General features: G+C 36.2%; 1 protein-coding gene and 1 long non-coding RNA gene across 3 annotated transcripts in view; one reads left to right on the top strand and one right to left on the bottom strand.

Moving 5' to 3' along the window:
- LOC128112152 (uncharacterized) overlaps window positions 1–12,572 on the bottom strand; it is a 48,797-nt gene that overhangs the window by 19,882 nt on the left and 16,343 nt on the right. The gene's annotated exons all lie outside the window — the stretch shown is intronic.
- Znf654 (zinc finger protein 654) overlaps window positions 1–12,572 on the top strand; it is a 54,089-nt gene that overhangs the window by 32,116 nt on the left and 9,401 nt on the right. The window contains exons 4-6 of one of the 2 annotated variants that reach the window (XM_052740963.1): window positions 8,222–8,357; window positions 10,792–10,994; window positions 11,712–11,851. In XM_052740963.1, the coding sequence (XP_052596923.1) occupies window positions 8,222–8,357; window positions 10,792–10,994; window positions 11,712–11,851 (479 nt within the window). The remainder of the gene's footprint in view (window positions 1–8,221; window positions 8,358–10,791; window positions 10,995–11,711; window positions 11,852–12,572) is intronic. The other variant, XM_052740964.1, reaches the window with a different exon arrangement.

Here is a 12,572-nt window from a genome sequence, read left to right as displayed (position 1 = left end):
TTAAGGAGTTTAGCTGTATTATGAAAATTATATTCAGCATTCTACTGTGCCTATTCTTAATTCAACAAAATAGATCAAAATACTTGTTTTCCTAATATCAGCACTTGGTAGGCAGAAACAGGCAGCTCTGTGAATTCAAGAGCAGTTTTGTCTTCATAGTGATTTCCAGATCAGCCAGAGCTACATAGTGAAATCCTGTCTCACAAATACACAAATAGGAAATAACAAAAATCAAAGCAAAACTGTTTTCATGACATTCATAATCTATTCAGATGATAATATTCAAGTTTTTAACATTTACTAATTTTCCATTTCACTTTGTGTTTGACACTTGTTTTTGGTAATGTACTCTTGAACTTCTCTGCTCAGCGATGTTTATTGAGTCCACACACTGTGCTCAGCACTGAGCTCCATGAAAAACAACAGTAAGCAGAATAGTGAACTCCTGTAGTTGTGGCAGAGTGATAATAAGTCAAAACTTTTAAAGTGAGTATTTTGGAAAGCAGCAGCTACATTAGAGTTAAACCAGATAGGAGCTAGAGAATGCTGGCACAGTGGTACTGGAGAAAGGACATGTCAGTGTTAAATGATGGGCTCGGTGAGTGTGGCTGTGCGCTGATACTGGGAACCATCTTAGTGGCTGGAGACATTGAGAGTTTTTTTATTCCTTTTTTATATGCACATATATATATGTATATATATATATATAAAGTTTTGTTTTATGTATCTGGGTGTTTTTGTCTACATGCATATTTTTCCAACTCCAACTAAGGTTATTTTTTACTTAAAATGTATGTAAATATCTGTGAAGAAATATATCTTGTATTTTTTCTCTTGTGAGCAGAATATCATCAGTTACTGAAAATCTGCCATAATCAGTCCCCACACCCCCCCAAAAAAAACCCTTAAGGGAAAGTTAGATGTGTGTGTGTGTGTGTGTGTGTGTGTGTGTGTGTGTGTTACAGTCAACAGGGGCTAGATCAATAAATAATCTGTGGGATGAAAACCTCAAATATTTACTGAAGAAGCCTAATTTTGACAGTGTATATAAAAATGGAAACTAAAATATGTTTAATTGGCGACTAGAGAGATGGCTCAGTGGTTAAAAGTACTGGCTGCTCTTCCAGAGGACCTGGATTCAATTTCTAGCACCTACATGGAGATTGACAACTGTCTATAACTCCAGTTCCAGGGGATCTAAAACCCTCACACAGATATACATGCAGACAAAACACCAATGCTATAAAATAAAAATAAATAAAAATTAAAAAAATGTTTAATTGTGAGAAACAGAGGAAAAGATAGTATCATCTATGAAAGAAACATTTGCGAAGTGTACCATACATGTAACATTGGAAATGAAAATAATTGATGTTAGAATTAAGTTTAGATTCTTTTTTTTAAAGATTTATTTATTTATTTATTTATTTATTTATTTATTTATCTATTATGTATACAGTGTTCTGCCTGCATGCCAGAAGAGGGTGCCAGATCTCATTACAGATGGTGGTGAGCCACCATGTGGTTGCTGGGAATTGAACTCAGGACCTCTGGAAGAGCAGTCAGTGCTCTTAACCGCTGAGCCATCTCTCCAGCCCAAGTTTAGATTCTTAAACTATTTTCTGAAGACTATATTCTTAGCTTTATTGGATGAGATAAAGCTTTAGTAACTTTTTATTGGCATTTATCTACTTAAAGTAGCTAACTGCTTCATAATTCTTATATATCGTTCCCTGAGAAATGCTTGCTTTTGGTGTTTAAAAATAATCTTATGTTTGAAAAATATCATATTATATCTGTTGAATTTACATAACTTAGGGAGGTATAAAAGGCAGAGTTATTTTTAAGCTGTTTTTCCTCCCAGATAAGGTCTGTCCAGGAAGTCACTATGCCTAGACTGGCCTCGAACTCACAGAGATCCATCTGTCTCTGCCTCCCGAGCGCTAGGACAAAAGGTGTGTGCCACCACCTCTGACTGAAGCATAATTTTAAGTAAGAGACTGTTAGCCCAAGAAGCTAAGTTCAAGTGTTTAAAAGATTGAACTGTCACCACCAATGTATTATTTGTCTTCTGAAAAAGCAGAATTCTGGCCATGGAATAGCAGTTATCTCGAGAGGATATTAAATATTGTGCAGTAATAGTTTTTCCATACAGTATCCAATTTGTTAATAAACAAAGATATTATATTCTGACCACCTTGATGTCTGTTGTTGTCAAGAGCAGGCATGTAAATGACCAAAAAAATGGTAAGATTAGCATTTTGTAAGTAGTTCTAAGAACATATTAGGGTTGAGATATTCATTGTTCACTGAAAGCAGACTGTAATACAGAATTAAAATTCTCAACATATTAATGCTTGAGGCAGTCCATATTTTCTCAGATAACATATCACAGAAAATTAGGCATGTGGAATAGTAGAGAATATTAAGGCCAGTCCTATTTTAACATAGTGAAACAAAGAGATTCATTCATTCATCCATTCAGACAAAATCTGAGATTTAGTAAGTTGCCCTGCTGGTGGCAGGCAGCATAGAGAGCAATAGGACCTCTTTCTTCTCCAGACTGCAAGTGCTTCTTCTACTAAACTGGATTTTGTATGTATTTCTTTGGGTGGGCTCCTGTGTTCAAGTAAGTCTTACATACATATCTTAAGTCTTCAGGTCTTGTGTTATGGGTTAGAACAATAAGATTAGCACATTGTCTGATAGTTATGTTAATTCATTATTTATTTACAACATGTTGTGTAATAATGATGCCCAGTTTAAAATTCCTTGTACCAATTATAGAAAGGTTTTGTTGAAATCTGTTGACCTCTAAGTTTCTATTATTTCTCCCCCACCCTGCCCCCAGTCCTTTGTGTGCAGTGATGTGCTGTGTATGTCCGTAGTATGTTGTGTGTATGTTATGTGCTTGTTAGAGTGAGTGTGTGCATATGTGTGAAGGTGCACGTGGAGGCTCGAGGTCAATTTCTGGTGTTGTTGTATTCAATCACTCTTAGTCCTTGAAGTAGTAGCTCTCACTGAGCCCTACGCTCATTAATTTGACTAGGTTAGCTGGCTAATAAGATTCAGGGATTCTCTTGTCTCATAATGATGGACTCCTCAGGCAGTCTCCCTATCTCTTTTGACTTCTTTGTCTTAGAGCAGGTCTGCCTCTGGGTCCTGATTCTGCTGTTCTTCCCAAGGGACTGTGATATATCAGGGTGTAGGTCAGGGAGTGCAATCCAACATCTGACTTTTTCAGGGATCCAGACTCAGTTCCTCATGCATGGTAAGCACTCTAGTGGATCAAGCCATTCTTCTGGCCCTAGTTTCTGTTACAGCTGAACCATTGCACTACCTTCCTTGTCTGTAGCTGATGCTCAGGGCCTGACAAATGGGTCAAAAACTCATTAAAAAACTTCAAGTGAAAGGCTTTCCAACAGTCAATTCTGCCGTGAAAATGGAAGATAGCATGCCTATAGTAATAACAACCATAGGATGGAAATATACTGTCACTGGAAATTTTCTCCATTAAAAGTATCTTTTCTAAAACAGTAATGTTTTTATTATTGTGAATGTTCCTTTATATTAGAAAACATAGATTTTTTTTAGTTATTTTCAAACTCATCATGGAAGAGAGGAACAAATTAATTTATTTTAAAAATATGTAACGATCATTAATATTACATTTTTTTGCCATGTGGTAACAATGAAATTGTAATATAAAAATCAGTGATAGGTAAATGATCTTAAAAACTTTTTCAAAGTACTGTAAAGATTTTTGTTGTTTGATTTTTTTTTTTTTTTGAAGGCGGTTTTGTATGCTAGCCTAGTCTCCAGCTCTCTATGTAGCCTGAAATGACATTGAGCTTCTGATCTTCCTGTTGCATTCCCAGTGCTGCAGTTTTATGTGATTTTAAGGATCAAACCCAAGGCCTCGGGCATGCTGGGCAAACATACCAAATCTTGATTTTACTGATCTGTGTTTTTTGTAAATAACCATACTGAAGACCATTTACATTTTTGCTTCCATTTGATATGGTAACTTACTTACAAAGAATTTGATACATGATATTATAAGTAAGAAAAATGCCGATGATGCTTTCATCTACACAAATGCCTATGAAATCTATTTTGATCAAAAAATTAACACTAAGCCGGGCGGTGGTGGCGCACGCCTTTAATCCCAGCACTCGGGAGGCAGAGCCAGGCGGATCTCTGTGAGTTCGAGGCCAGCCTGGGCTACCAAGTGAGTTCCAGGAAAGGCGCAAAGCTACACAGAGAAACCCTGTCTCGAAAAACCAAAAAAAAAAAAAAAAAAAAAAAATTAACACTAAGAATATACCTCTGGGTCTGGAGAGATAGCTCAGCTGTTAAGAGCATATGCTGCTCTTCCAGAAGACCCATGTTTGATTCCTAGTACCCACATGACAGCTCGTAGCCATCTGTAACTCCAGTGCCAGGGAATCTGATGCCATCTACTGGCTTCCATGGGCACTGTACTGTACACACATGGTGTTAGGAACATAAATGCAGGCAAAACATCTGAAATAAAAGAAAATTTTTAAAAGAAAAAAAAAGGAGCTTCTTTGGCATACCTTTCCTGACTATGAAACGCCCCCCCCAAAAAAAAAGCTTGTGTGTGTTTGTGCAAGCATGTTGTGTGGCATATGCACAAATGAGTACATTGGTGCTTATACTCATGTGCTCACATGCATAGGACAGAGAGGATATTGGGTGTCCTTTATCACTCTCCGCCTTATTTTTTGAGACAGGGTCACTCTTTAAACCTGAAGTTGGATGCCTGGCCAGTGAGTTTCCTGAAGCTGTCTGCCTTTGCCCTCAAAAATGTTGTTATAGGCATGCCTGATTTTTTTTGGCAGTGCTTGGGAATTAAACCCAGGTCCTCTTGTTTACACATAGCAAGTGCTGTGACCCCCTGAGTTATGGCTCCAGACCTGAATAAGCTCCTAATTACCTAAGGAAAGTAAGGTACTAACACTCAAGACCCTCTTCTTAATATATAATTAAGAGTGGATTAGTATAGATTTACAGTAGTTACATCTTGTTATGGATTGAAGTAGATAGTAAACACTTCTATAGAAGTGGAAATATACACAGACAATACAATAATCAATTATTTGACTTACTAGGATAGTTTCAGATAGCCTCATGGAATTTGGAGAAGAGTGACATGAGAAAAAGGCACAGGTAAAATACAAGGTGAATTGGAATTTGTTGAAGACAAGGATGGAGAAAAGGATGCAGGTTGGGCCTTCAATTTCTAATTATGACAAAGACTAATTATGAAGGGGTCAAACCGGTTTGTAAAAAGATCTAGACACTGAAATACTGCTTTATGACACATGTAGAATTTAAAATGGCATCCACTGTAGGATGGAATAAAATCTTCCTTCAGAACATCAATCCCATTTTCCAATCGATTCTGAAAGAAAAGTGAGTAAAAAGTTGTGTTTTCTTCATATCCCTGCAAAGGCACCAGATTGACAGGAAATATCTGAAGGAATTGTGATCAGCCCACTGCACTAAGTACAACAGGAAATAGTTTAGGTAGAGGAGTGTTTTTATGTACACCTATGTATTGTTTCAGAAACATTCTAAACATATCCCCCATGCTCTAGGAGAGAAAACAATTCTATGGTGCTCTATGTGCTTTCTTACTAACTTTGGAGGTGTTGGATTAAATACCATGCAAAAAGCCATTAGTACTAGTTAAAGAAGGGAACTATTTTCATATTTATTTATTCTCTTTCACTATGTCTTTTAAAAAATAGACCACACTGTAATGTTTCATTTTTATTACCTATCATATTATTTATCATAGGAATGCTCTCTAAAATGTAACAATACTACACAAGAAGCACACAAATAAACATACCAGGAAAATCACATTGATGGACTGCACATTAAATGAGGAGGGTAGAGTTAAAAATGTATCTTATGAGATGCAGAGTGTGTATTGTCATCCTAGTCAGGGTGGACGCTGAGCTAGGTTTGTTTGGCATAGGAGTCTGGGAGCAGTCTGGGAAACAGTAATATCTCCTCTCTTACACACATGCACGCACAGCTACAGCTACCTACCTATCTTACTCTTAAATTTTCTTGGGGATAGTAGCTGCAAAAGATAAAAAGATTGTTATGGCTTTCTCTCAGGAACTTTCAGTGGTCTAAATAGGGGGCTTTGGAACTTTTTTTTTTTAACATAGGGTTTAAACTAAACCTCCATTTGTTTTTTTGGAAACTGACAGTGTACACTAACAGACGCCCAGTTCTAAATACCTCAGCATAAGTGACAATTGGCTGGTAATTCATGTGCCGTTACACATACTTTTTCTTCCCACATACTGCTTAATAATAAATGTTTTAGCATACTGATGAGAAAATGCACATTGTTTTTGATGCTCAGGCAAGTAGGTATCCTAAAATATATTATTTTACACATGCACACACACTTTTTTTTTCAAAATGTTAAAACTACTGTAAGAAATGAAAGCTAACATTTATTGATTGCTTACTATATGTGAGGTAATATCCCAAGAACCTTTTAGTACTGTGTATTGTTATTTACCCCTCACAACAATCTTATGAAATAGGTTCTTTTTAGTAGACCCATGAACTGCTAGAGCACAGGAGCTTAACTAATTTGCCCACTCTAGGATTTTTTTTTTACTTGCTTATTTTAATTTGGGGACACCCTTGAATGAATAACATTTAGGAGTTAACTTATTTCCTAATGTTTGAACTTAATGATCCTTTGACCTACTTGATATTATTTTTTTGTTATTAAAAAAAAAAAAAAACAACCAAAACCCAAAAACTTTGAGCTCTTTAGTGTGGTGCACTCCTCTAGTTCCTGCTACCTGGAAGCCTGATGTGGGAGGACAGATTGAGCTCAGCAACCTGAGACCAACCCAGGGAAAAGGGATACCACATTTGAAACTCTTTTTTTTTCAATTTCTCCTATCTTGTTCTTTAATAAAATAAAGAAAACCCCCTTTTCCCTTAACTAGTAAGTGAAAATAGTACGTAGAAATATTTAGCCTAAAATGTAATGCTCAAATGATATAAAACATGATAGTTTAATACAAGTAAAGTAACAGCCACCATGAATTTATTAGTTGATGATTCATCTAATAAGCAAAAATTTTAACACCATTTAAAAAACAATGAAGCAAAATTTATAAGATGCTAAAGTATCTGCCTGAGGCATTTTGTAGGTACAGAAAAACTTCTGGCAATTGTGCTTTAATTGCTATGCAGATAATATTCAACTATATTCAGATACTGCCAGCTTCATTATTGTCTTTTTCCTTAAGTGCTCAAGCTCAACTTTTTAAAAATAAATTTACTCAGTCTTAGTTCATGTTTCAAAAATCTATGACTAAGTGTACCGAACAACGTTTCAAACTCTTAGTGTATAATGATCCAGAGTGAACAGTACAAGTAAACGAACGGTCCATATTTAAAGCTAGTCCCTCAAACGCAGTCAATAGGATTAAGTGAACCAACTTAATTTCCTTAACAGATTTCACAATATAATGAAAGATACTGAAAAGCACTGTATATACCTAAAAAATACAGGGGATGGAGAGTTCTTATTAATTACTACTCACTTTATCATCTTTATCCAAACTTGATGTAAACTGCTCCTGTCACAGGTTTAATTCTTTCCTCAGCTGTTGTTTCTTCTTCTGCTAATCACAAATTTATTTCCAAACAAAGGGAAGTGGAGTTTTCTGTTTTGAAACCTGTTCCTGCACCTTAGATTTGGCATAAATTCAGGACAAAGCAAGGGACCTGTGTCTCCTGTGTGTAGAGTGTACATTCTGAGCAGAGTCTCCCCTTAGGCTCTTGCCTGCCATTGTTAACAGGAAATTTTTGAATCCATATGTAAATTTAACAGAGCATTTAATTTCCAACTTTTTGCAACCTGGCTCTTTCCCTACAAGTGATTCACCTGTAAGTTTCACCCTTTGGTTACATTTACCCCTGTTTTAATGGGACTTTTCTCAGTCTGATCATGTATATCTGTGTAACCTTTGGCATTAAGCCTATTTGTTACTAATAGGGTTTTGTCACCCTTTAGGTTGCAATGATACCCTTTTCTCTTACAATTTAGTAGCTATCACATGGCCATCAGTCACTTTATGGACAATGATGATCAAGTAGTTTTTAACCCCTTTAAATTCACAAAGCCGAAATGATTTTTCTCTCGTAGGAATGCCAGAATCACCTCCGCAGATATGGAAATGTGAATCTGGAACTGGTGACTCGAATCATTAGAGATGGTGGCCCATGGGAAGATCCAGTGTTGCAAGCTGTTCTTAAAGCCCAACCGGCATCTCAGGAGATAGGTACTTCAGGAGAGTCAAAACCCCAGCCATTGCTTTTCTGACTTGGCCCAACGCTTCTTGACGCCAGCGTTGTTACAGTGCTTTCTAGTAATGGGACTGGCTGCTGACGTATTTACTGGATGTTACAGGGAATTTGTTTTACTCCTTCGGTTGCATTTAAAAAATTGGTTTAAGTAGGAATGCTTTTTTTGTTTGTTTTGTATTTTTGTTTTGTTTTTAAAGCCCAAACCCTAAACTTCCTTTCATAAAAAGAACATGCAGAGTATCCATTGATTGCATAGGAGTTCTCTTGTGAAGCTTGGTGAGTGAACTTCTCTTGAAGTTCTCTTGATGAGTGAATGAATCAGTTAAATTTCAAATAGGATAGAAATAGTATTTCCTAAACTAATAAAAAATTGTCTCATCCCCTCATTACTTACATCCTTCTTTGATATCAGCTCCTGTCATACAGACCCACAGTGGACTCTTAGTAGCCAAAATTTCTTACTGAAGCCAGAGGCTCTCTTCTCTACTCCTCCCTGTTAATTCTTTAGTTTCCCATAGTATTAAAATGTTGTGAGTTCTAGGATATGTTACATCACCAACATTTAGGATGTAAGCTTAACCATTAGTGAATAAACACAAAAATGTAAAAAATATTTTGAAATCGTGGAGAGAGTTTATAAAGTGCAGTTATAAGAAAGCACAAGAGAACAGACAAGCCCTTCCAACTTGGGAACAGTTTACACTAGCATGTGTTGTACATGTTAGGATATTCCCATTTGCACCAGATTAAGAGGTGGAGTGTGTGGAGAAGGGACTATGATGCTGGGCTTAATACTGAGTGTGGAGGAAGGGAAACATGGGAAGCTGCTGCTTGATGTTTTGATCTTGGAAAGCACTTAGAGAAGATCAAGAGGGAGACAGTTGGAATTGAGGCGAAACACTTGCTTGTTGAGGAAAGTTATGAAGAGTAAAATATAAGAAAGATAAGGGGCATAATGAAAGGAAACCAGGAAATGTGGCCAGAGAAGCTAGAGGGTGGCATCAAGCAAGCCACACATGGGAGGAGGCAGGAGCTCGCTGGATGGCTCAGAAGGGAACGGCACTTCCCGCACATGCTTGTTAATCCACGTACAATCCACGTTGACAAGCTTGTTAACCTGAGTACAATACACACAGGCACGCACACATTCTCTCTCTCCCTCTCCTCTCTCTCTCTGTCTCTTTCACACACACACACACACACACACACACACACACACACACACACACACACACCATTAACAGTATTTTTTTGTTTTTTATAATTTTTTAAGAGTGCAGAAGAGAAGAAAATTTATTAGGCTTTTAAGGGAGCTTTTAGGCTTCATTGAGTAAGAGCCAGACTTCTTGTTAGCTGGTGTGAAGGCTGAGGGCTCTTCAGGTGGGCATCACATTAAAATAATGAACATGCCTTTTCTAACTAACTAGCATTCCTCCTTTGGGCAGAGGCTCTTTCTCTAGAGCCTCTTTAATATCGATGACTCTTTTGATAGTAGTCATTATGGTAAAGTTCAGACTGAAATTTATTTTTGCATTAACTCCAAGTCAGCGTTTACTTATACATTTTAAACAGAAGTATAAGTAAAATGTTTAAGTCAAAATAAAATATAGTCCATCAACACTTTAGTAGCTTTTGATGAAACTTCAATAATTGCAAAATGTTTGAATTTAAAAATCGTAAACTATAGGTTCCACTTTAGTCTCTGCCACTGATTTCTTTGTCATTGGAAAAGTCATTTAATCTCTAAATTGAATAGCATAGCACCTGTCATAAGGTTGTTGTTAGGCTTAAATAAACTTACAGAGTTAAGTGTGTTTGTATATTATGAAAATGAAAGTAAGCATAAATTAGTAATTATCCTTGGTGATACATGAACATAGTGATAGACCTCTTTGGCACAACTTTGCATTAATTTTATTTAATATTTATTTATTCATGATTCCGCCTTTTCATTAACTTAGCTTACACTTCTCTACAGTTAATCTGATTTAATGTGGTTTTAATGTACTAATTTAGCATTCAGTATTTTATAATAATGAGAATGTGGGACTACAAGAAGCAAAAGTGTGTAATCTTAGACTAGAGGAGCATTTTACACTTGCTACTTGAAACATTCTAATGCATTCATGAACTAAAGAACATTTGATTTTTTTTCCCCTTTTCTAAAGTTTTAATTCTGTTTTTACCCCTTTTTTTAGACTGAGAAGAAATCAACTAGTATTTCTTGAGCACTGTTTTAGTGTTTTATTTTCATTTTATCAGCCATATTAACTGACTATGCAAAAATAAAAATTTCATTATGGAGCATGTTACTTAAATCTCATTAGATAGGATGTTTTAGTTGTAAAGTTTCAAGCAAAGTTTGAATATTTTTTTAGAGTAATAATATGTTTTCTTTTTTTAATATAGTGAACAAATACTTAAGTTCTGAAAATCCACTGTTCTTTGAACTACGTGCCAGATACCTAATTGCCTGTGAGCGCATACCTGAAGCAATGGCTCTTATTAAATCTTGTATAAATCACCCAGAAATCGGTAAAGACTTGTACTTCCATCAAGCACTCTTCACCTGTCTGTTTATGTCACCCGTAGAGGATCAGCTATTCCGGGAGGTATCATCTGAGACGATTTTTTTCCTCTTACCACTTCAACCTTACTAAAATTAAAACAGAAGCCCACTGTTAGGGAATTTCTTCTGCAGTAATACCCAAGATTTATCTGAATGTGTTCTCTTAGGACCATTCTTTAAGTTCATGTGAACTAGTCAGAATCTGATATTAACAAATGATTGAATTAATACAATATATTTACTAAATTTGTGGTATGATTCAGACATCAAATAAAAACTGAGAAACATCGCCGGGCGGTGGTGGCGCAAGCCTTTAATCCCAGCACTCGGGAGGCAGAGCCAGGCGGATCTCTGTGAGTTTGAGGCCAGCCTGGTCTCCAAAGCGAGTTCCAGGAAAGGCGCAAAGCTACACAGAGAAACCCTGTCTCGAAAAACCAAAAAAAAAAAAAACTGAGAAACATGATTTTCCTCTTAAAGTGCTAAGAAGGTAAATGCTTATGTTTGCTTTTCACAATAAAAGAAGGAATTCTTTCCTAATCTGAATCTTACTTACCCATAAGCATTGATGACCTTGCAAGTACTTGTGAAATGCATATGTTATACTCTAAAACTATGAGACCATGAAAGTATTTCAATATAGTATATAATTGTAAAAGAAACTAGAAATCTACCAGTACTTGCAAGTATTTTAATCAGTAACTGCAACTAGATTTTTATACATTGTTGATGACAGGAACTGATTCTCCCTTTCTTCTTATAGCATTTGTTGAAAACTGACTGCAAGAGTGGAATTGATATCATCTGTAACACTGAAAAGGAAGGCAAGACTTTGCTAGCCTTACAACTCTGTGAATCCTTTCTTATCCCACAGCTCCAGAATGGGGACATGTACTACATATGGTAAGTGTTTCTGATCATAAGTAGAAATGGAGAAATGATGAACAGAAGGAGGATTGATTAGTGGATTTGGACTTTATATTTTCCTTACAGTTGTGTGAAAGTGTTCAACTGCTTAAAAAGGTTTAGATTTATTAATTTTTAATTAGTGTGTATGTATATGGGTATGTGCATGTGAGTGCAGATACCCTTGGAGACCAGAAGAAGGCATCAGAACGTCTGGAGCTGGAGTTGACTGGTGTTTGTGAGCCATCAAACATGGGTGCTAGGAACTGAACTAGAGTCTTCGACAACAGCACTCCAAGTTCTTAACCACCAAACCATCTTTCCAGCCACATTTTTTTGGGGTGGGGGGGTACAGGGATGTATTTTGCTTACCAAGTCCAACCCCCATCCCTGATTTAACACAGACAAAATTCTTTTACCACCTAAGAATTAAAAAACAAAACAAAACTTTTGTGTGCGAAGAATGTCCATTTAAAATCTCATATTATTTTGGAATAAGTTGGGATATATATATATGTAATATGTTCATTTGTAAAATACTAAATGAATTATTTATCTTATGGTTTCCAGCATCATTTTGTCTTAAAAATCTGTTGCAGTTAGGCCATATATGCTCCTAAATATAATTCAGATTGATCTGCCTGCTTTCTTTATCCATCTCCCTTTTACAAAAACACTCCTTATTTAAAATGTTTACCATCATCTTTAATCTCATTTC

Source organism: Peromyscus californicus, unplaced genomic scaffold (genome assembly GCF_007827085.1).
Source record: "Peromyscus californicus insignis strain IS unplaced genomic scaffold, ASM782708v3 Scaffold_16__1_contigs__length_79575227, whole genome shotgun sequence".
NCBI lineage: Eukaryota > Metazoa > Chordata > Mammalia > Rodentia > Cricetidae > Peromyscus > Peromyscus californicus.
This window is presented reverse-complemented; position numbering and strand designations above follow the sequence as displayed.